General features: G+C 36.1%; 1 protein-coding gene across 1 annotated transcript in view; it reads left to right on the forward strand.

Moving 5' to 3' along the window:
• The window catches only part of CNTN6 (contactin 6), a 266,480-nt gene that overhangs the window by 169,930 nt on the left and 70,010 nt on the right, over nucleotides 1-26,540 (forward strand). Inside the window, exons 8-10 of the mRNA XM_082412474.1 lie at nucleotides 2,611-2,747; nucleotides 4,266-4,395; nucleotides 6,319-6,469. Of these exons, the coding sequence (XP_082268600.1) occupies nucleotides 2,611-2,747; nucleotides 4,266-4,395; nucleotides 6,319-6,469 (418 nt within the window). The remainder of the gene's footprint in view (nucleotides 1-2,610; nucleotides 2,748-4,265; nucleotides 4,396-6,318; nucleotides 6,470-26,540) is intronic.

Raw genomic sequence — 26,540 nt, forward strand, 5'->3', positions numbered from 1 at the left:
ATGACAGGAGAAACATAATACTTAATGGTAGTTTTCAGTATTTGTTTATATTTCCCATAATTGTCTACTCATATGTAGGTAATAGAAAAATAAACTCATTACTTCATTTAAAAAATATACTTGCCTCAATTATCAGAATCTGTCACGGACTTAAGAGAGATGGTGAAAGCATATACTTTCTAAAAGTTGTCTTTATGTCTTCTTTCATCTAGGCCAAAATACACACTTGCATGAAATTCACTTTTTTTTTTTTTTTTGATGCCAGAAAACCATAAAATATACCTCATAATTATCAAAATGTTTGTTGCTTTTAAAATATTCTTAACTTCTTTGCTAAATTTAATACATTTGTACTAGGGGACTTTTTAAAACTGTATTTATACATGGCCAAAAGTCATTTTCTATGTGACATGTTTCTATGTGACACATTTATAATCAATAATAAAGTAATTGGAGGAAAAATATCCATCTATATTGTGTCCTTATAACCTCCAAAATAAGTTTATAAAATATTATTTTCATTATAAAAAATGGAACACATTTAGAGGAGTTAAGTGAGTTACACAACCATTGACGGGGAAAAAATAAATCTAAAACCCAAGCCCATATGGCAGACTTGAAATCCTAAGCTTTTTTTTTTTTTATGTAGTTCCTACTTAGTTGATGATTTAAAACTTTGTTCTTCAGAATCCTAAGCATCCAAAGAATGTACACATTAAATAAATAAATATGGTTTAAAGTTACGGTTATTGCACTAAGCAACAAACCATATATATCTCAAACTCCTGTAAACTATGTGGATTTTATATGACCATGCATTTCTTCTTCCAGGTCAAACATATGTTAGGGCAATTTCTAAACAATTACCTACAAATTATACATTTTAAAAACAATAAATAGAAACATGAATCAATTTCACCCATACACTCAGTTCTTCTAAGGGTTGCCTTCATTTATCCCTCAAGGTTGTGAAAAACATGTTCTGTAACTGGAAGTTGCCCTGATTTCCACAGGAGGTAATCTAGGGTTACTTTTCACCACAGTGGGACATCATGATTTCTTCCTCTCCTCCCTGAAGGACCTCCTATCTTTGTGGAAGCGGAAGTTACAGTGGAAACACCCTGAAAGTCAGATATACTTGTGCATCATTTCAAAGACTCTCAGTCCCACTTTCTCCAACTACTGCTGCAGTGACCAGCTCAGCACCATGGTTTGCAGGTGTAGCCTGACAGAGTCTTACCGCAGGTGCCACAGAAGGCCATCTTATTTCCTGCTCCAGTTTTCTTTGGCCCCTTCAAGGACCTACTCAGCACTTAAGCACACACAACCTGGATGTTCTAATAGTTATCACCTGCACTGCCCTTGAATAACTGTGAAAAAGAGCCAATGCATAAATGCTTCCTCCTCCTTTCCTGGGTAGGCAGTTATAGACACTCCTTATACATTCACAGAGGATGGAGTAACAATCGTCCGTGCTGGTGGTCAACTCAATAACTCATCCTTGCATTAACTCTTTCCTTCCCTGTTGACTCTCCCTTTTCCTGACACCTTACCCTTGGCCAGCACTCACAAATAAACAAACTGAACACAAGCCCTTGACTTTGGCTCTGCTCTCAGAGTAAAAAGATAGGTTTATCTTTTCTAACTATGTCTTCTTGAGCAGGTTACCTAACACCCATACAACAAAATCCTCTATAAAAGTTTGGAGGGAGAATTGAGTACAACACATGTAAAACACCTAGCTTGTAATAGACTGAGATTCCAAAGGAAGGCTCCTCCACTCCAACATATCTAGAATAGATCTAAACAAAGGTGAGGGATTAAATGGCAAATCCAGAAAGTTTCCTATCATCATTATAGAAGAAATATTAATTTTAAAGCATTTAACTTATACACCCCTGTTTCCATGAATGTTAGAAAGGATAATACTACCTTACACTTAAATAACATTTCAACATCAATTATACCAGTGGCTTTTTGCTTCAGAACTATGTAGAAATTTCTCAGATTAGAAAATAAGGTTTGGAAAATTCATGCCTAGGATTAAAGTTAGATGCTTAACCTATATACAACTCCAAAAGTTCTCATTCCCTGTCAAGAATTTTATGTAGGGAAAAAAAAAAACTGGATTACTACCGTACTAAAATGCGATGAGGCTGATATTTGATTTATGCTTCAAACTATTGAATTGTAATTATGTCAGGTATAGATACAATTATTTTACTTAGTTTAATCCAAATGTAATCAATGGCCTTTTGCCCACAGAGGGTTCAGATTTGATATACATTTTCTAACTTGACTTACATCCTAATATTTAACATGGAATTATTCTCTAGCCTTGTTCCCACAACTCCCAAGTTGTTACATAGGTGCAGCAAAATGACAAAAGGCAAACATCAATCTTATGCAAAAGGTCCACTGATATTTACAACAGGGTTTCTCTTATCCCACTTTGGGGGTCCTGCATTTCTCTTCCCTCAAATCATGTGTGTACAGTACTACCAGACCCAGTTAGCCTTGCCCTTCTGATTTCTACAGTCCTTGGAAAGTAAAATAATGTCTTGGATAACTGACTTGCTGAAGAGCTGCTGTTGTTTCTTTTTGAAACAGCCCCTCCAGAATGGGAACAAAAAATCCAAAATACATACCTGTCCATCTATGACAGCTTGTTTTGGGAATGCAAAGCTAGTGGAAAGCCAAACCCTTGGTACACGTGGTTAAAGAATGGTGAACGCCTCAATCCAGAGGTAAGCAACTGTGCTGATATTAAACATTCACCTACTCTGCTAGGGAAATTTTGTTACTAACAGAAATTATGTTTCTGGAGTGTTTAGTAGGTGCCAGGAAATATAGTATAATCTTTATATACCTTAATTTATTTGATCCTTAAATTTATTTAATCCTCACATAGCTATTAATATTATCACCATTTTTCAAATGAGAAAACTAAGGGTAGAGAACACAACTTGTACAAGGTCACACATTACTCAGTGATGGATCCGTATTCAGATGATACCATTATCATCATCATCATCATCATCATCATCATCATCATCATCAACAACAACATCCACGGAACTCTCATATGAGCCAGGCCCTGTGTTAAATATTTTCCATGCATTATCTTATTGTGTCCTCATGACAATATTATGAGAGAGATATGATTACTATTTCTATAAATGAAAAAAAATTGGTTTCAGAGGGCTTAAGTCCATTTGTCCAAGGTCACACCGCAGCTAGTAAATGTTAGAATTAGTATTCTAAGCATAATCTGACTCCAGAACCCAAGCTCTTAATTATTACGCAGTATTTTGGTTTTATGAAAGCTAATGGCTGTCTCTAACCTTAGGGAAGTAGAGAACTGAGGCAGTTATCCACATTTTTCAATCTAAAGCATACCTTATTCTACAATATACAGAAAATGAGACAAGGTTATTTTTCCCATCAAATTATCCAAATAATTGTGTTAATTCTCCACTCTACTTTGCACTTATATGCACAGTTAGAGATAAAAGGAACATCTGTTGTTTAGAATCTGAATGGAACACTGTTCTTTGTTTCGGCTTTACTGAAATTTAATTCCTGAATTCCTTTTGCATATAACATTCCCTGTTTCCTCCAGCCTACTTTTGTTATCTTTAGAGGATGGTAATAGGTACCCTGAAGTATTTAAAGTTATATTTGCACTATTAAACTATTTCATTCTACCCACTCAAAATTATATTTCTATACCCCAAATGGGACTCTGTAACAGATTTTGGCTATTTAAACATACTTTACAGTCCACTGCAGAAAAGAAGAATTTAGCTCCTTCAACTTATGTACTCAATTAGAAAATTATCAAGTCATCATATTTTAAGTCTTTCTGAGACATTATGATGGAAATCCAAGGAAATTTGCTAATCACTCTACCCACGTCTAACATTATTGTCAACCATGTTTTCTGGAAAATTGTAATGGTAGAGTATTCCAATTATTTTATATACCGTATAACAGAAAGGTAACATACCTTCTATGCAAAGAATGCCAATATTCAAAGAAATAAGGTAACATAAAATATACTAACCACTAAAATTATACTAAGAACATTTCCATTTTTTTAAACTCCACAAAGCTTCTCAGGATCTTGAAGTATATTAATAACCTCATTTTCATAAGCAATAGTTCTCATACACCAAAATATCATAGCTCATAGATATGCATAAATGATGAGAGAATACCTACGTTAACACACTAGCATCTTTATGTGACTTTTCTTTTATTAGGAAAGAATTCAAATAGAAAATGGGACACTTATCATAACTATGCTGAATGTGTCAGATTCTGGTATCTACCAATGTGCTGCAGAAAACAAATATCAGATAATTTATGCAAATGCAGAATTGAGAGTATTAGGTAAGTCATTCATTTATACCCAAAAAATTCAAACTGACATTTTAGCAAGCTATGATTATGTGTAATATGAATCCAATTTTTCTGTAAATTAGAAATTGCTTTTCCTTGAAATAATGAAAAATGTCTACATTAGCTTCTACAAAAATGCAAAGTGAGAATTATTATTCTGCTAGGGCAGCATATTAGGGCTTGGAGGAGCCCACTATTGGGTTCATCCAAACCAGAATGGGCTCCTCCAAAGCTGATCCCAGCATGAGGTTTCGAATACAACCCCAAAAGCATCTATTAGGAATGTTTTCAGCTGAAAATAAGAAAACAAGAAATGAAAACCTCAATTTATAGAGACTTAAACAACGATTTATTTTATCTCAATAAGAACTTCAGGGGTGGTAACTGAGCAATGGCACTGTGACTTGATGACGTTATTCTTTAAACTCTTTCCTCATGCTTGTAGCCTCCTGGTTCCAGGATGACTGCTGTAGCTACAGAAATCAAGTCCATATTCAAAGCAGAAGAAGACAGAGCGGACAGTCCTTTTCATTAGAAAAGCAAAAATTTCTGAGCCCTTACAGCAGACTCCGTTTATGTCATTAGCTAGAACCCTGTCATATGACCACTGAGACCTCGAGAGAAGCTGGGAAAATAAGCCCCTACAGTGGAAAATGTTGAGATAGAAGTGGTTTGCAGATGATATTCTGGAACAGTCAACCAGTGGTGTCTGTCAGGATAAATGACTCATTGATATATTTCATCCTAACGCTTTCTTAATGGTATGAAGACAGGAGATGAAAGAGAGGAGGAATCAAGCAAAAAGACAGTTTCATGAGCATATGGGTGATGGACATTGATTCACTTGTTTATTCATTCAGCCAGTATTTATTGAATATTTATTGTGTACTAAGCACCTAAAACATAATTATCAAAATTAAAGTGATCTTTACCTTCATAGAACCTGTAGTTTCACAGAGAAAAAAGGCTAAGTTTTAAAATATCATGATTATTACAGTGAAGAATTGAATAGGTGTTATCAGTTGAACATAACCTAAATTGAGAACATTATCTTTAAGCTGAAATCAGAAGAAAAAGCATGCACAAGTCAGTGGAAGGACAGAGAAGCCATACTCGAAACGCCCAGAAGCAAGAGAACATGGCATATCTGAAAGAACTTCAGTTCACGTAGACTTTAGGCTAGGAATGGGGATTGGACACATAGGTTCCCACAAGAATGGAGCTGGGAAGACTTGGATGCACCCAGGCAGTCTAATTATTTATCACCCTCATGAACTGGTATTTGTTGAAACTGACAAAGATTGGGTTTTTTTTTTTTTTTTTAAGTTTCTACTCAGCCTGCCTGCTTCAACAGAAGGCAGACTATTTCCATTTTTCTAGTTAAAGGCACGCCTGGAGAAATCTAAAATAATGATGATGTACTTCTGATTTACTTCAAAGGTATTTCATTGTCATATATGTATATTCACATTTAGGATTATTATCTTGGCTAGAACAGATTTAGTAATTTCCCTAATCAGGGTTAAAATTCCGTCTTCTGTTCTTGTGGAACCATCTTCACCCTCTTCATTATAAATACTATTAAGAATGTGACTTTTTGTAACTTGCTTCCTCCCTCGCTCCAGCTTGCTTTTGTTATCACAATGACCAGCACCAAAACAAAAATAAATTACATTTACTGAGCCCATACTTTGTGCCAGGCACTATTTACCCTTCTTTATTGAATGTTATCTCATTCAAGACCTAGACTAACTTTCTGAGGTAATATCTACTGTCATCCTCATTTTACAAATGGAAACTGACTCCAAAACGCCAAATCCATAACTAGCCCAAAGAAACCTTGAGCAAAGTAGCTTGAAAAAAGTTTTGTTTACAGATATTAGTAATTTAACAATTCTGTAATTTTGTTTTTAGCCTCAGCTCCTGATTTCTCCAAAAATCCCATTAAAAAAAATTCAGTTGTTCAAGTTGGAGGGGATATTGTGATCGAATGCAAACCGAATGCTTTCCCTAGGGCCGCCATCTCCTGGAAAAGAGGAATGGAGAGCCTGAGACAAAGCAAAAGGTAAACAAATCTCTTTTGTTTTAATATTTTAAATATTTTGTAATATAATATCTTCCAGATTTTTAGGGCTTACTAGGTCTTCCAAAATTCCCTCCCTTATTACTCCCTCCCAACTTACAACTACATATGCGGAGATATCAAACATTTTCACATGATGGTAAAAACAAAAGGATCTTACAAGGCTACAAGCTGTTTCTATAATTTGACTGCAATATTTTCAGTGCATGCACTTGTAACAGATATATTTTAAAAAATCCTTTAACACCTTTTTCTATATTCAGTTTGAAGGCTTTTTCCTGACCCAGCCTGCTGAGAAATCATTGAGAAGAGCATTATACAAACAAAGGAGGCAGTCACACTCATACACCTGGCGTTGCGGTTTTTAAATAGTCACACAGGTGTTCACCCCAGGACAAAATGAATTCACCACATGAGAAAAATGTAGACAGGTTCCTGTAGAGAAAGAAGAGTCACACAGGTGTTCACCCCAGGACAAAATGAATTCACCACATGAGAAAAATGTAGACAGGTTCCTGTAGAGAAAGAAGAGAGGTTTCCTTCTACTATGGATGTGGTTGAGAAATCCCTGATCGGCACTGGCATGTTTTCTGGGAGAGTTTTGACAGCCCAAAAACAGGTGTTTTTCTCTACTCATAATACATTTCAGTCCATTGTACTGTAGAACCTTGTATACCCAGAGTTGACTTGACTACAGTTGCAGCTCTGATTTAATGACCCATGTGTGTTTCTATGTGATCAAATATACAATGGGGTACTACTATGAATTAGCTGTTGTGCTGAAGATATGAAAATGGTTCAATGGGCACTTCTTCAGCATCATATGCATCACAAACTCATATACATACTAGGCAGGTAACATAAATAATGAAACAGGCCAAGTGAAAGAAAAGACAACTAAAGTGTGATGAAAAAATGGCTATCTGTCAATCTTGGAAGACTGTGAAGGACTGGAGAGCGAGTTCTACACCTAAAAGAGGCGGTCATAATTCTGAATGCAGTCAAATGTTTTATGGGAAGAACCTCTAACATTTCAGGAAAAGCTAGAAATCTTGATTTTTGGCACTGAAACTTCTGAGCCAGAAAAAATGTCCATAGGCGGGTTGCAGGGACACCATTTTGTCATTTCTGATCTCAGATTGCATTTGTGGTCAGGAAGAGAGAAAAGGAAGTTAAAACAAGCAAATAAACAGTGTTAATTGTGTACAGTGTTCTCACCGTTATATCTGCTGCCTTGCAGACCCTCTCCTGACATGGCAAGATATACAAGAGAAAGCCCCTTCAAAGGCACTCTTTCCTTTCTTACTGTTTTCTGTCTCCAGGGGTCTCTACAGCCCCAGACTGAAGCTTTTCCCAGGAGAGGGATTCTGTCAAATGTATCCTTGTATGTCCTGTGCCTTGGCACAGAACCCAAACTCAATAAATATCTGCAGAATGAATGAACATGTCCAAAAGGATGAATATGTAAGGCATTACCAGCTTTATAGAAAGCCTATTCTGGGAGGAAATGCCTCAAGACATAAGAACAGATAATTCGAAACTAAGGTGAAAAGAAAGGTGAAAGGAAAACTGGTGCCCTGCCCCAGCTGGGCTCCTTCCTCATGTAGACTACCTGGGAAACTGCTGCAAGCACTCCCAACAGATCTGGATGTGGATCTTCTTTAAATGTTTTCTCTTTCATTCCTAAATCCTAATCAAAGTTTAAATATACTGCTGCAGAACAGGAAAACTCAAGAGATCCCATAGGCTCAAACACAGGCTCTGTACTGAGGGTTCGGAAAGATCGATTAGCTCTGCTTCATTTACTAAAGCGACTGTAAGTTTTCACCTAAAGACCCAGAATGACTACTGTATACCTTCTATAACCTTTAAAGACCCAAATGCAAGGCATGTTGGGAAGAGAAAGAAAAGGAAAAAGATTTAGATGGAGGGTACAAGGGAAACTGCTTTTTAAAACAGCTTTTCAGATTTTTGTTTTATTTGTTTTGCCCCATATAGGATGAATTTGGGATCTTTTTAGCCTCCGAACAGTCACTAATAGTTATATCACATTCAGCATCGTCTCACTGGGATTAAAGGAATGGCCCACATGATTTTTCTGTACAGATTCTTCTTTCAAAATTCCATTCACTCATTGCTTTAGAATTTCATTACAGGTTTCAGCAAAAGAAAACAAATAAAATTATCTCCTGAATATGCATCCTAAAAAGTTGGGAAAAAAAGTCGAGCCCCAGCAGAGTACAGTAATTACAGATGTATATCTCTGCCAGGTATAGCTGACCTTAAGCAGTAATTTGCAAAGGTCACACACAGCCAGCTCTGTGAGACTATGTGTTTCTGCATGTTTCCTATCCTGCCCCCTCTTCTATTGTTTTCTGAGACGACTGGTTTCATTAAGAGTTGACTTCATGCAGCTTATTGGGAAATGCAGCACCCATGCTTCTATTTGTGTTGACTTGATGGCTTTTTTGTAGTCTTATCATGGTGATTTCCAAACAGGCTGAAGGTAAAAATTAGAGCAGTGATAAAAAAAAAGGAAAGAAGGAAGGAAAGAAGAAAGGAAGGAAGGAATGGAGGAAGGGAGGAAGGGAAGGAGGAGGGAAGGATGGAAAGGGCATAACCGTTTACTGTGGAGGTTGTATGGTACAATGAAGAGATAGCCCAGCCTCTATTCTATCCTAATTACACCATAACTTAGAGTAAGTCACATGTCTTTGATAGGCCTCTATATGTAAAATGGATTAGAAGCATCTCACCTTCCTAAAAGAGAACAGAGAGCCAAGTAGTGTCTCCAAGCCCATTCAAGCCTAAGGTTGATTATTTCTTCTATAGCTTTGATATGAGCCATTAGAAGGGAACTGACTCTTTTCTCCATGATCTTTTCTCCTTCTCAAGTCACTGTTGCCAGGACAGATCCCAAATTCTAGCAAAGTAACTGCATTCAGCTTGTAAGTAGCTACCACACTGGAAAAACACTTTGGGGAGGAGAATATTAAAAGAGTACCTAATGCCACAAAATAGTTCTTCTTACATTTGCAATATATGAATAAAAGTTATTTGACTTAGAGTCTGTGTATACATTTTTACACTGTGTGTGCACACACTTATGTGTGTGTGTGTGTACCATAGGTGTAGCCATAATTTCCAAAACTAATGAAATTAATTACCCTAGGAGACATAGACCTAGTCCATTGTCCAAATTTTATAGAGCCAGATCCTAAACTCAAACACAGAACACTGAGTCTTAGTACACAGATTTTAATGCCACATCAGCCTGAATATTTTATCTAAATAGCAAAATAAATGTAATTCCTATCCTTTCATACTCTGTTAAAGCATGATACAACTGTATACACAGGAAGATTAAAAGAATCAGGTACAGAAAACAGTTTAAATGATTCCAAGTAGGAACCGTTTTTAGTTCTTGACCTTGGAAATATCTACATGGGGAAATGTAAGTTTTTTGTCTGTTATAAAACTTCTATACCATCCTGTCTACTTTGAAATTTCATTGTTGCTACACTTGCTTCCAATAAAGTGTAACTAGAAATGGTTGAAAGGACTCTAAAGAAGCCTATTCAAAGTAATCTTACTGTATGCCCTACTTATAAAAATGGTGGCAATATATATTTTTTGACAATTTCTTCCAGTCTTACAAGAATCAAGACAGCATATATCACATAGCTAATGCAAAGCTTAGAATTGATGCCAAATCTGCCATCTCTGTTTCCAGATCTTTTCCTCTCTGCAAATAATGGAGAACATACTCAAACTCTTTATTTATCTGAAAGCTATTGTCACGTGATTTTTACCAAATTTCATGTGTTGATAATTCAGATCAAGCAACATTTCTGAATATGGTTAGTGTTTCTTATTGGCCTGTGTGTCACAAAGTTTTGACTATTTTAAGAGTTCCATCTTTACAAGTGTCTATATTCGTGGCTGGCTGTCAGAAGAGAAAAGTTTTACTCCAACTAAAAATAGGCAGATGGCATTACAGAGCCCTAAGGCTGCCTGGTTTCCTGCCAGGAATCTATAGTCATACTCCATCTACCTCTTCCTTTTTGGAGCTACCAGTCATTTAGAAACAGCACCTAAACTGAAGAGAAGCAATGGTGTGTTCCTGTGGAAGAAACTGGGATGTATTATAAAGAGTCCCTTGCTGGGAATCAGAAAACCAGGATTCTGGTCCCAGTTCTGTCATTGACAAGTGGCCTGACCTTGGGTAAAATCACTAGCCTACTGTTTTTTTCACTGAGGTCACTGTTTCCTGGACTTATTTAAGAAGAAATAATTTGAAAACAACTTTCAGAAATACTAAGCATGCTACCCATGCAATGACTGCCAGAATAGAGATTATATGTTAGAAATCAATGCAAAACGTTAGCTTGGCAGGTTGAAATTGCAGATTCTATCACACTCATACTCATAGTTTTATATATGTTTTACTGATTTGTTCAGGTGACCAAGTAAGTGATTGAGCCAAACATGGTGATTGCTGTGAATTGTCAAAACAGCTAAAATGATCTGTTTAGATGGATTCAGAGGTTACAGAGGGCCCTGGCATCTAGATTTAAGCATCCCCAGAGTACTAGGCACCACTCATTAACTCGCCATTATGGGCCCAGCACCCAGAACAAACCTGGAACATAACAGATGTCCAATGAACATTTTCTACTTTGCTAAATCAATGAAAGTTAAAATTTACTTTGTTTTGTGTCTACCTGAATTAAGAGATTTTGCAGTTAAACCAAAAACGTATTTAATAATTAATAGACGAATGATGTGTTTATTCATTCATTCTGTAAAGATCTGATGAGCAAAAATTATACCCTAAATACTATACTAGGTTCTGTAGATAATTTTTAAGTAGCCAACTAGATGATACATAATATGCCTTCATAAGAAAGTGTTTTATTTTTAAGTTATTTGGAGTCAAAGATCTGAGTTCTGGTATGAACTCTACTTCTCACTAAGTTAACTTCTAGCAAGTCCTTTAACTTCAATGGTTCTCAGTTGATTTGTTTGAAAAATAGAGAAAATAATACTTGTCTCACCCTTGGAGTTGTGTGAGACTCAAATGACATAGCATGTGTGAAAAGGAGGGGTGATCTGTATACACTCTGTTACCATTGGGTGCATTTACTGCTGTTATCCTAACCTTTATGCAAATCCAAGTTACACATTCTTACCTCCACCAGCCAAGGGAAAAAACCACAGACTTCACCACAGGAAGTCAAGATGAATACAGATTAAGCTTATCTGTGCAAGGCATTCTGAGGCAACTGAAGGAATCAATTCCACATCTGCTAAGTTTGATTAATCGCTTCTTTTTTGCCTTGTGGATCCACTTAGCAAGTGAACTGACAGAAATCAAAGGCCTAGATTTATCTCCTTATACCCAGTGACTGCTGGCTACCTGTTCAGGGGTCACCTCATGAATTTAATAGAAAACGCAGGAAATGTGAACCTGCTGGGAAGACAGCTCAAAACGTCCTCTGAAGGGCAGCATTCAGTAAGACGCCTAAATCACCTGAGATCTTGTCCGAGTGGGAACACAAGCTCTGAACAACAAAAACAAAGAGATGGACAGATTTTTTTTCCTATTATTGAAAGAATAATAATTGAATTAATAGGTAACCCATTACATTGCTTCTTCACTTTCCTAAAAAAATCCACCACATTTCTCCGTCATTTCATCAAATGAAGTAAAATAAAATCCAGCTATATGTTAGACTAATTGTCATTAATAATTAAAATAACCATTTTAAGCACCTCCATATGACAGGCAGTATACCAGGCTTTTCATACATCTCAAAAAACTAAAGCACACTTTTTTCATATTCAGATACATTTCTGAAGGACACAGTTGCCACAGAGCATACGGTTATGTTTGTACCACTTTTACCCTGGTAATCTCAAAGAGCTGAATACAAACGGCACTTTGAAATTCACAGAGAATCGAACTCATTCAGTCATAGAGATTCTGCCCCTACCCCTGAGCAACTGGTTTCAGGATGTGATCATATTCCACAGACTTGAACTAAGAGGACTGTTGGACTTTTTGGAACCGATTTCATTACCTCTTTCCACCCAGATACGTATATATATATATATATATATATATACTTCTAAACAGATCTTATCAAATCCTGGATTTTGTGCTTTATCCTACAATAATGACACCATTAAAACCTGCATGGCCCTGGGCACTTCATAAAATGGTGCACCCTGTGGGAACGTAATGAACCCATTAGGTGGCATGGAATCTAGTAGTGATGCTTATTCAATAGTTTCGCCTTCAATCCCCCAATTTGGTGGGCCCACTCCATTTCCATCTGCATGGCACTTCAACTCCCAAGACCTCCCTCTTAGACACAATAGTACCTTGTGGGAAAGGGCCAGGGGAAGAAGAGTAGAGAGGGGAAGCAGAAATGAGAGAGAAGGAGATGAGGAGAAACAAGGATGAGATGTCATTCTCTGTGCCAAGAGATAATTGATCGTTATTGAGCAAGTCACTTGATCTTTCTTTTCTTCATGGGTAAAAAGGTACACTTGGGAGAACCTATTTGAAAGCCCTTAGCATAGTGACACAGAAAAGGAACAGAATAAAAAAAAAAAGAGTCTGTCTTCATTCTTCTCCTTGCTAAGCTATCTGGACAAAGTAGTTCCTTTAGTTTCAGAGCCTGTTGCCCAACACTTAGCTATCATTCCACTTTCTCCTTGGAGCCTTTTCACAGCCATCTTACCCTGTGGGGCATCAGCTAATGGGAGTCTGGCTGCCTCGTTGTAAGGAAGCCGATTATATGATGCTCTCTCCCTGTTTGACCCTTCTCTATGCATTTTTCAATAACTGCTTTCTAAATCACCACTATTCCTTCTTTTTTTAAACCTTTACCTCCAAGCACTCGATCTTAATAAAATATCCCCTCCACACGTGTTTTTTTTTAATGCAACTTTAGCCAGAATGTAGCAACTGGTAAGCAGGATTTCCTAGCCCTTCCTCCTTGCAGAGCTTCCTAATGGAACAAGCAAATAAAACTAATTTTATTTTGTATCACCAACTACTTAATACAATAGTGCTTAGTACATTAGGTAGCATGAGTATCAAATAGGCAAATGAACCATATGTTCCCATGTTTAAGGAAGAATGACAGTCTGCATAATGCCAGGCTTATTACAATCTCCCTTCTGTGCTGCTTCTTTGTAATAAAATTTTAAATCGTTCATACTCAACTCCTGAAAGCCTTGTTAAGGTGAGCCTTTCCAAGGGAATACAAGCTGAAGATGTCAAGAGCCATCTGATACTCTTGCCTGTGTCACGCAAAGATGTAACAAGCTAAAATCCTATGTGTGCCCCTGTCAGTCTTGCCCTATTTTTTCCTCTTGCCATCCAATCTTCCTTTCTTTATCCCCACTGGCCTCCACTGGCCTGGAGCACTGACCCTTTAGCACAATGCCTGTAGAGCCACCTACCTGACATGGTCTGAAAAAGCTCCAGTTCATTAAAGATGTAAAGCCTGCCTTTAAACCCAGCCTGCCCAGCTGGGTGTGTGCTGTTTTACACTACTTCCTTAGTTAGACTATCATTGCTTAGTTCCCTATTTAAAATGTTTTAATGATGGGTAATAACATCCTGTGGTTTTAAGCCAAGGGCAAATACAGCAAAGCAAAGAAGTTCCACAAATAAATAGCATCTTATAAATTCTTGTACTATAAGCTATCACTGAAAATGCATAAGCTTCATCATAGAGTTGCTATTAATTCATTGGCTAGATTGGTAGATTTCATTATCATGCATAAGATTTTCGTGTATAAGATTTCAAGATCATGCATGATTATGCATAAGAACCTTGTGAAAAATGCAGATCCCAGAGCTGCATTCAAGATTTTGAGTTAGTGGGTAAGAAGAAGGGCTGAGAAATCTGCATTTTTACAAATTCACTCTCTCTGCTCCCAAGTAAAGCTGAGACTGTTCCATACCACCTAGAGAAACACTGATTTGGTGCAAATGTATCATTTAAAAAATAGAAACTTTGTTTCATCTTCTTTCCCCTAAGAACTCTGCTTCCTGTACTAACACGCTCAGCTCCTCATCTTATCTCATTGCTGAGGAGATGTAAGTCCTCAGTTCAGTTACTTTTTGAAAATATGAATACAATTGGCCTTCAAATGGTGTCAACTTACTTAAGTGCTTGCTTCTAATTTCTGAGTGACATTTATATCTTCCAAAGTTTACGTAAATATTCAACAGCAATAATTTTATAGACAGAAAAGGTCAGTTATTAGTGCAATTTATACAAATGACCTTTCATTCTTCGTTTGACTTTGGCAGAAAAAAGTGATCACTTGATATGCTTAAAGTATAATGTTCCTTACTTGGAAAGAAAATGGTTGCTTGACAAGTGTTTGTTACGCCCACCCTTTTTTGGAGATACTGGTGGTCATACATAAAGTAAATAAATAGAAATAGATAGAAATATAATTTTTGTCTTGGTAGAAATTATGATCCAGTTGAAGAAATAAAAGCCAGACCAATTATGTGACAGTGAGTCTTGTTAATATTTTCAAAATGAAGAGTGAGGCTGTCAGAGCATTTTTTTTAAGTCACTGGCTATTATTTCCCTATATCTTTTTTTTTTCTTTTTTTCAACAGTAGAATTAAAAAGCATTTCCAAATGAAATTTATGCAAGAGCTCATTTCATAAAACAAGTAAAATTGAACTAATCTGGCTAATGTCCTGGAGGGAGAATCAGAGCCCCTCTCTAAACCCTCATCACTTTTCAGCCACAAGCAGCCGTTGGAGTGCCCTAAGAATCCCCTGGATCTCCTGAGAGCATAGCTGGAGAATTACTGAGTTAGAGTGACAAATCTGATCCTCAAGTGTAACTTGTCAAACCATTCACTTATTTATAAGCACAACTGCAAACCAATTTGACAGGCCGTGTAGAAGATTCTAGGTTTATAAATTTGAATGAGCCCAGAATCTGGCGGGGGAAGCAGGCAGGTCAACAGCTCCAGTGCAGTGGAGCATGTGTCACCACAGACAGAAGATGGTGTAGAGACTCAGGAATGCAGCTTACAGGAGGAGAGAAAGGCCTTAGCAGGTTGGAGGTAACTGACCTGGCACTTGAAGGGTAGGTAGGAAAATCTCCTACACGAGGAATGTAGGAGGAACAGGTTTACTGTGTGGCAGCTCTAATCCATAGTAAGCTTCATACTTGATGCCATTTCGAAGATTTAGATTTAGACTTCCCTTCCTCAGTACAGGATATATTTCATCCATGATTTCTCTAAGTAGAGAATCAAATTATTTTATGAACGATCCAACAGTTGACTCTTTGAGCACTCAAGGGATGCTTAGATGTACTTAATTACATACAGTTTTCATTCTATCTCAGATTAAATTAACCAATATAGCCAGAAATCTACCCTTCTCATAGTTGACCCTGAGTCTCATCATATATAATAACAATAACAATAATAATATCCACTAATATCCTACCTACAATGGGCAGTATATTAAAATGTTAGATACAACAATTCACTTAATTTTTACAAGATACCTATGGAGGTTATCATTTATTTATACTTTTTAGATGAGTTAAAACTAAGGCTTAGAGAAGTTAGGCATCATGTCCACAGTCACACAGAGAGTAAATGATAGAAAAGCATTCAATTTCAGGAAGCTCTGATTTCAAAGCCATGTGTAATATTAAACACTACACTGTAGGTTTTTCATTAGCTTTTTGAAGTAGTATAGTGTCCATCTGTGGATCTAAATGCAGACTGTCATACTGTACACATTATTTGTTCCTCATTTTTTCCAGTTAGACCAAAATTCTTCTGAAAACTGTGATATATACACTCAAATTCTATTTTTATATCAATAAAAGGTATAGGATAAGTCCATATGTTGTCAATATACTGAAAGATGGAGTCAATTCACATCAATAAAATAAAATAATTCAGTCCTCTTAGTGGCTTAGCATCCTGCATCCACAACGTTCAAATGACTGACTGGATTTTCAATGTAACATACAATATAATTTTTGGTGACATAGACACAGATATGCAAATTCAACAAACAGGGATAAACTCCCTAAACTCATAAAGGACTTGATCTGATATGAAATTACGCGTTATAATTAAGAAGAAAGAATTAGCAGACTAGGAGGCACATCCAAGTTGACCTCCCTTTCTCAGCCAGTTTGTTAGTTTTGTAAAGATTCTGAGGAGTACAATAATTCAGTAGCCAAAGGGGATCTAGAATTGGAAATCCCACTAGCATCCATCACTTTCAAAACTACCCACGTTCAAGATAGCAAGGGGAGGCATTTCTGAGATACACATATTCTGAAATCACTGAATTACAAAGCTGGAGTTAAAGGGGTAATAATCATGAATGTTCCAGCCCAATTCCCTCACTTTTTATATCTGAGGGAAAACAAAGACCTCGGGGATAAAGTTACTAGTTTAAGTTCACCTGGCTGTGTTTGAATCTCATCCATCTATCTCAAAGTAAGCTTCAGATACAGCTTTACATTTGCAAAATTTCAAAGCCTTGAGGAAAATCACACAATAGGCTCATCATCATAAACATAATGAAAGTGTAGCCAAAATGTCCTTGCAATGTTCAAACTTCTCCATTCTGTTTTGCACAACTCTTTCTCCCATTGTGTTTTCAATCGGTTTTCCTCCAGTTATTTTGGGAGCATACTTTTTAAGATATTTCTTTTAAGTCCTATTTTCACAACTTTTTTGTCATTTGCTAACTTTATAATTTCCTATCTTTTCTTTTGATTTGCTTGGGCTGTAAGGCATGTTAGCATATGAATCTGTTTTAATTCCCTTTTGTGTTTTCTCAGGCATCCTAAAATACTGCAGCAAATGCAGACACTTTTCTTTATCTTTCCTTTCTTCTACTGAACAGCTAAATATTCCTCTTAGGGCTCTTTCACTGGATTAATTTAACTAAGCTCTCCATCTGATGCAGTTTTGTTAATGTTAAATCACACTTCCTTCACATTTTATGGGAATCAGCCTAGCAGCACACTCTTTGGCATGCCATCGAAATAAAGACACATCATTACACCAAATAATTATGTTATTTAGCAAAGGTTCTTATCTGCCATCTCCTAATTTATGTCACAATTCAGTCACCCTGAATCTGTTTTTTGCATTGTATGTCAGCCACTACAAAGCCGTTGCTTAAATTATTTGTGTATATTAAAGAAGGAGTCACATTTTGATGAATTCTAAGGTCTGATGCTTGATTTCTGCTTTGGAGTTTAGAAGAGTTGAACCAAAGGCTTAACTCTGAAACATTTGGCTGTTCACACCAGTAAATATGCATTAGGTATAAAATGCAACCATAGAAACCAGGAATTTTTAAAAAATTAGACACTGGTAGCAGTGATGTTTTTATTTTTATGCAAATTAAAATGTGTTTGAGTCCATTTTTAATCTCCAGGTAATATTTCTAAACAATCCTTTGCTAGTTAAACCCTCTCAGTTAACTGTATAATGACCCTGAAATCATCTTTGATTAATCAGTTCATGACAAACATATCTTTAGCTATTTAATCTGATTAATATTCCTTTAGTCCATTACGAGTAGTAAGAAAAAAGGGCATGCAGCCATGCATACTGTGTTTTTCCCCTACACACCTGAGAAAAACGTATTTTCTGACAAAACATAGCAAAATTGAATTTATTTGTGCTACTGATTGGTGATGCCACACCATGTAGGTTTTTATGTTTGTTTACTTTTCCTACTCCACTCACATCCCATTACACATATAAATTTAAACACTCTGTGCCTGATGTTACTCAATACAAGAGACCAAAGGAACACTGTTACTTCTTTGGAGCTAGGGAAGAGGCTAAGAAAATACAAAGGATATAATAACTGTATTTTCTGTAAATTAACTAAATAATTAGGAACCCCCCAACAGGGTCCATATTACCATAATAATTTTAAAAATTTTTATTAAGTACTTTATTAAAACTTTAGTTTCATGATTGGAACTATATAAAAGAATGACTAAAATTTGCTCTATATCCTCTTAGCAAGGATAAGCAAGCCTTGTCCTTGCTAAGACTGATTTGAATGTATTTCTTTACCTCAACTCCTGTCCTACTTTATATGGCATCAGCAAACGAACTGAAAGTCACTTAGCTAAATAAGCATCATGTTTATATTTTTAACTAGCTTTTACTTTTTTAAAAAATAAATTTATTTATTTTATTTATTTTATTTTTGGCTGCATTGGGTCTTCGTTGCTGTGCACGGGCTTTCTCTAGTTGCGGCGAGCAGGGGCTATACTTCTTTGCGGTGCGCGGGCTTCTCATCGCGGTGGCTTCTCTTGTTGTGGAGCACGGGCTCTAGGCACGCGGGCTTCAGTAGGTGTGGCACACAGGCTCAGTAGTTGTAGCTCATGGGCTCTAGAGCGCAGGCTCAGTAGTTGTGGCGCATGGGCTTAGTTGCTCCGCGGCATGTGGGATCTTCCCGGACCAGGGCTACAAACCATGTCCCCTGCATTGGCAGGCAGATTCTCAACCACTGCGCCACCAGGGAAGCCCTAGCTTTTACTTTTAAACAAAGAAATTATTTGCCTGAGTGACTTTCTGTAAGTTTACTGAATTTATTGGTAATGGTAATAAATATACATCTGCACCTAGAAAGAGAAGACTAAAGGTTTTGTGGTATACACAAACAGAAAATACGTATTTATTTAGTACCTATGAATTATAGGTATTGTTGAAAAATACAAAAAACATAAAGAAGAACAGCTACCACTTGGGGTTACTCATTATCCTCTAGTCTTATCTCAGCATTTTTAATACATTTAAAAAATCTGATTCTCAAAACAAATTGATATTATTACTACTGTTATCCCCATTTACATGGAAATTTTCATAGAAAGCAAGCAAGTGCTTCCAAAGGAACAGAGCCAACAAGAGAGAGCCAGAACACAAAGCAAAAGCAAGCTGACTTTAGAGTTCATGGTCTTAAAACCCCTATATCACTTGACCCCTATATCACTTAAGCAAAAAAACTTAGCTTTTACAGTCTATTTAGAGAGTGAAAACTTGTCTAAAAAGAAAATTATGACAAAGGAGCAAAGGCAATACAACGAAGCAAAGATAGTCTTTTCAACAAATGGTGCTGAAGCAACTGGACAGCCACATGCAAAAAAAAAGAAAAAAAAGAATTTAGACACAGACCTTACACCCTTCACACACACACACACACACACACACACAAAACAATTAACTCAGAATGGATCACAGACCTAAATGTAGAACAAAAAACTGTAAAACTCCTAGAAGATAACATAGGAGAAAATCTAGATGACCTTGGGTAAGGCCATGACTTTATAGATACAATATCAAAGGCAGATCCATGAAGGAAAGACATAATAACCTGGACTTCCTTAAAATAAAAAAACAAAAAACAAAAAACTTCTGCTCTGTGAAAGACAATGTCAACAGAATGAGAAGTCAAGCCAGAGACTGGGAAAAAATATTTGCAAATACACATCTGATAAAAGATTGTTATCTAAAATATGCAAAGAACTCTTTAAACTCAAGAATAAGAAAACCAACAACTCCATTACAAAATGGGCAAAAGACCTTAACCTTACCAAATAAGATATACAGATGGCAAATACACATTTGAAAAGATGTTCCACAGCATATGTCATCAGAAAAATGTAAATTAAAATGAGATACCACTACACACCTATTAGAATGGCCAAAATCTGGAAGAATAACACCAAATGCTGGCAAGGATATGGAGCAACGAGAACTCTCATTCATTGCGGATGGGAATGCAAAATGGTACAGCCACTTTGGAAGACAGTTTGGCAGTTTCTTACAAAACTAAACATACTCTTATCATACAATACAGATATTGTACTCTTTAATGTTCACCCAAAGGACTTGAAAACTTATGTCCACATAAAAACCTGCACACTATATAGTTTATAGCATCTTTATTCATAATTGCCCAAAATTGGAAGCAACCAAGAGATTCCTCAGTAGACAAATGGATAAATAAACTGGTATATCCAGGCAATGGAATATTATTCAGTGCTAAAAAGAAATGAGCTAACAGGCCATGAAAAGACATGGAAGAATCTTAAATAGATATTACTAACTAAAAGAAGCCAATCTGAAAGGTTACATACTGTGTGATTGCAACTATATGACATTCTGGAAAAGGCAAAACTTTGGAGACAGTAAAAAGATCAGGAGTTGCCAAGGGCTGGAGGAGATAAGAATGAACAGGTGGAACACAGAGAATTTTTAGTTCAGTGGAAATATTCTGTATGATATTATAATAATAGATACATGTTATTATATATGTTCCCAAACCCAAAGACTGCACAACACCAAGGGTGAACTCTAAGATAAACTATGGTCTTTGACTATGACTCGTAAGTGTATGTTCATGAACTGTAAGAAATGTACCACTCAGGTGGGGAATGTTGACAACAAGGGAGGCTATGCATATGTGCGGGTACATAGGAAATCTACCTTTCTCTCAGTTTTTCTGTGAACCTAAAACTGATGTAAAAAAAAAGTCTTAAAATAAAGGAAAATTCAAAATACAAGGCAACATAATGATTCAGATAATGATTCAGTAGAAATCAGGATCAGAAGACCTGCATCCTTGCTGTAGCTAAGTAAGTTATTAAACCTCCCTGCATATGAGTTTATTTATTTTTTATTTTTTTAAAATAAAATATCTTAGTTCCCTGACCGGGGATCGAACCTATGGCCCCCTTCAGTGGAAGTGTGGAATCCTAACCACTGGATCACCAAGGAATTCCCCATATAAGTTTATTGATGTAGGACAAAACTGCTGATTTTTAATATTTGGGGAGACAGAGAGAGTACTGTGAACTGTAGTGTTTGAGAGGACAGGTGTGATAGAGAAAGCTACATATCTTACTCCAGTTTCCCTAGGACACAAAACTAAGAGTGAAGCAGGTAAATACAGGCAGCAATGCAGGATCATATCTTATTACACTGGCCACTGACTCACTTTAAGCCAAGGGACACACAACAGGTAGGCTGGCATCAGTTAGTCATATAGACTGTCTCCAGACAGAAACCACTTGGGAATCAAAAGACTTTGGAAGGAAAGAAAATGGGATTTATCTGCTGGCTGCCCCTTTGTCAGTGGGGTTGTATTATCTGGACCTTTGGCAGCCAATGGAACTAAGAGAAGCTGAGGAGACAGAGACACATAAGGTGTGTCTGAAACGGTGAAAATCAAAGTAGGCTTGGGAGGATGGATGGAATTCAGACAAGCGGATTGGAGTGCAAATCTTCTGCTAGATACTTGGGGAAGAGACTCTAGGCTTTCATCTGGCAAGTCTCTGAAGGATGTATTCTAACAAAGATTTGCAAATTATGAACATTTGTTTTCTCTTTGGGAGTTACACAACTCTTTACTGAAAAGAATATTTGTGCTCCTTCCTAACAGGCAGACAAAATAAAAGAGATAACATATTTAAGAATTCCTTCCATAAATTTTGTTGAATTTTCTGGTATGTGCTTCCCCTTGTTTAGAACTGATTAAAGATAAAAAGTGTATTGTTCTTTGCAGAAGATGATCTACACTATTTAGTAGAGAGACTAGATTTTATTTTCTGTGCCCATTCAGTCATCTCTGTCTTGAGATAGCACTTAATTTTTATTCTGTCTCTATCTTTTTATCTTAATTTTTATTCTGTCTCTATCTTTTTATCTTTTTTGTTATTTCTTTTTTGGGTTATCTGTTGAGATTTTTACTATTCCGATGATTTTATAAGGAATAATAAAATACATCTTAATAATCCAGTGATTAAACCTTTAAATTTTCCCTGTACAGAGGTGTGAGATATTTTCTGTGTATAACTGCCTTTAGAGCTGTTTAAAATTATTGTCATAAAAAGACAGAAAAGGAACCTTTGCTTTGATTTAAATGAGGAAGCTTACGTATTTACTTGTTTGTAGATCAGTTTTTGTAGCTTGTTAAAATAAGGAATTTTTAAAAGATAGCTTATTAAATGACAGTGAGATAAGCATAGATATTACACCTTAACTATGCTAATCAGGTGCTAAAATTATTAAAATGTAATGTCAATATGTGATCTAAAATGGATTCCAGGAATGTAAATTGATACAGCCACTATGGAGAACAGTATGGAGGTTCCTTAAAAAACTAAAAATAGAACTACCATACGACCCAGCAATCCCACTACTGGGCATATACCCTGAGAAAACCATAATTCAAAAAGAGTCATGTACCAAAATGTTCATTGCAGCTCTGTTTACAATAGCCAGGACATGGAAGCAACCTAAGTGTCCATCAACAGATGAATGGATAAACAAGATGTGGCACATATATACAATGGAATATTACTCAGCCATAAAAAGAAATGAAATTGAGTTATTTGTAGTGAGGTGGATGGACCTAGAGTCTGTCATACAGAGTGAAGTAAGTCAGAAACAGAAAAACAAATACCGTATGCTAACACATATATATGGAATCTAAGGAAAAAAAAATGGTCATGAAGAACCTAGGGGCAAGACGGGAATAAAGACACAGACCTACTAGAGAATGGACTTGAGGATATGGGGAGGCGGAAGGGTAAGCTGGGACAAAGTGAGAGAGTGGCATGGACATATATACACTACCAAACGTAAAATAGATAGCTGGTGGGAAGCAGCCGCATAGCACAGGGAGATCAGCTCGGTGCTTTGTGACCACCTAGAGGGGGCGGATAGGGAAGGTGAGAGGGAGGGAGATGCAAGAGGGAAGAGATATGGGAACATATGTATATGTATAACTGATTCACTTTGTTATAAAGCAGAAACTAACACACCATTGTAAGGCAATTATACTCTAATAAAGATGTTAAAAAAAATTAAAAATAATAAAATAAAATAAAATGGATTCCAGTGGGACATTTTACCTAAAACCTAAATTGTGCAGAGCCAAAATTTATACATACTTTCCTACTTATCTAATTCATTTTAATCCAATCTATTTTACATTTTCTAGATATCAGTAAAATTAAACTGTCAATTAAAATTTCATGGCCTACAGTATTATCTTTAGACAGAAGTGGAAGCAATACTCCAGTTAATAATCTAACTATAAAAATAGAAGTACTGCTCTAGTTTCAGCAATATGAAATTGTAATTGCCCAATGTCCTAATTTCTCTGAGTTTAAGAAATTTAGCTATTGCTAATCTTCTATGTCCTCAAATTTTGTGATAGGCTATGGTCGACAATTAAACAAAAAAAAATCAGAGCCTTCCTCATTTGCTATTCATATGGGGTCTACATAATATAGATCTGTTTTTTCTATATGTAGGTAAATCAAAATTTGGAAATACATTAGATTAGTTGTAGTGATAAACTAGATGTGAATGCTAATATCTATTGTATTTATGAAGCTTGTAATGAATTGGAATCACGTACAACTTAGGAAAGCAAGGGTAAAAACATTCGACATTAGTCTTTAGACTAATTCCTTAGAATGACACAAAATTTGACACACATGTTCCAGGTAAAAGACTCCTAGGAGTTCACTTGATGTTGTAGTCTATCTTCCTGATGTTTTATTCACAATAGCTCATCAAGTAGAAGGCAAAGGGTATGAAAGTAGAAGGCAACTAGTCAAAGCATCCATTACTTTTGTTTTCGCTTTATGCTACTAACGTTCCCTGACAGTGGGAAGATTGAAACGTTGGATGTTCAATCACACTACATAGTCTGCCTTCAACTTATCAGTTAACCTTGAAATGTTTACATATGTTAGTGGCTCAGGTTTCTACATTTTCTGTTTTCTAATGTGACTATAAAATCTCCCAATGTCACTTGACTATCAGACACAGCTTGTAGTTCTGAATTTCCACCTTTTTAATGCCCAAATGCAATTAGAAGAATAGTGTGATACATTACAAATGCTAACTATTAATTTTTCTATTGTTGAATGGTCATAATATATCTATACATGTAAATGTCTTTAAATTCTAATTATTATGTAACATTTTAAATGCAATGCCTTAATTTGTGATTTAATCATCTGAATAGAATACTAAGCTTTGGTAATTTGGGGGAAATTTTTCTATTTGATTGTGTGAACAGGTGAAATATTCTAATTAAGTGAATATTTGAGAATAGACACCAGAGAGGAACAGTGTTATCACTGAACTGTGAAATGATTATAGACGAAGAGTTAAAGAGCAAACATACATACACCGTAAGTCAAGTATTAGAACTTGGTGACACCGAGGACCGATAATCATATTGTAGTTAAAGCCACAAAACATACTGTTGAGTCCAGTCAGATGAAAGTGTTTTTTAAGACATCAGGCAGGAGTAAGAATCAAAGCGAGAATTGAAAATGCTGGTCCGAGTCATGGAGAAGAGCAAAGACCAAAAACTAGTATCAGCAAAGAAAAAGAATAAGATTAATAGCTAGCATTTAATTAATTCAATTCTTATAACAACCCTATTTCCATTTCTAAAATAAAAATGAGAGCAATGCGGATCGGAAAGATTGACTCCACAAGTACAGACACGAAGTGGCATGAATTCAACGAAGGGTCTTAGGCAGTGAAACGTAATGCTAGGAAAAATCTTCTGGCTTTAGGCTCTTTTCAAAAAGCCTGGCATATACCTCTCAGGTCCCTTTGTTCAAACTGAATTGTGACAAAACACTTCCTTCTTTCCCTGTTGTTACTGCTCATGGAGTTACAGAAGTGCTTACATTCTTTGGCAGAATGAGAAAATGGTTCATTAAAAACCTACTTATTGATGGCTAACCAGGAGTAGGGCATAGACAGGGCTGAGCATTTTAAACAGTTTATATCATTTACTCCTCATGACTCAGTGACACAGGTAATATTAATATCCCCATGTTACAGATGAGAAAGCTGAAGACTCTTGCACAGCTGAGTAACTTGGACCCAGTAATACAAATATTAAATATTAGGGCTCAGATTCAGTCACGAGCAGTTGACCCCAAATTCCACGTTTGCTAATAACTCAACTACATTATTGCATAGGAGAGTGTAACAGAAGAAGAAAAATAATCCTTAGTATTAGTATTGCCATCATTATTACCTCATGTTTATGGTTAAAACTCTCCTATAGTAGGGTAGATCAAACTCACCTTTAAGATTTCACAAACGCTTAGAACTCTGAGGAAATGTGCATATATGCACACACACAAATGTTCCATCACATTTTGGGGAGTTATTGGATTCCCTGAAGGTCAGATTATAAACCTCCAATATTAAAGATCATTTTATGCAAATACAATTTTATATATATGTATATATATGCTCAAATTTGTGCTCTAAGTAACTATATTATTAGTAAATTATACTTTGTAAACTTGAAGTGAAAGAGCCCTTCTTAAAATAAGTGCTTCCTGGTGTAAAGAGAAAGGCATGGTTGGAATCTTGGTGCTACACTACCGAGTGTGCACCTTAAGGTACCCACTTCTTTCCATGCCGCAGTTTCCTGACTTGTAAAACGGGAATGATAACAATAGTAAGCCCAGAGGTTTACTTAGTAAGTCAATGAGTTGACATTTATTATACACTTAGTAGAGGACTTGTGCAGAGTCAGCTTACAATAATAGTTCACAACCTGCTTGTGTTTTGACCAATGAGTTTAGTCGTGAAAAAGAATATCCTCGATATTAACATTCTCTATTTCTTACATACCTATTGTAATATCTAACATAGTGCCTGGAACACAATAGGTATTTAATAAATATTTGTTGAGTAAATTTAGAAGGAAAAAAAGTCTTAGCATTGTTCTATTTCCAATCAGGCATTAAAATTGCTATTAAGTTTTTAGAAGCCTTACCATATTCCATGATACCAGATATTTTCATATATGCTTTTATGATCTATTGTCTATTAGCAGTGTAATCTCAGCATTAAGTGCTAATTTAAATATATATCTGTATTATATGTAATCAATCACTTCACTGTCTTTTGCTTTCTTCTCTGTAACTTATATTCTGTTTG

This window comes from Balaenoptera physalus (assembly GCF_965194825.1).
Source record: "Balaenoptera physalus genome assembly, chromosome: 11".
NCBI lineage: Eukaryota > Metazoa > Chordata > Mammalia > Artiodactyla > Balaenopteridae > Balaenoptera > Balaenoptera physalus.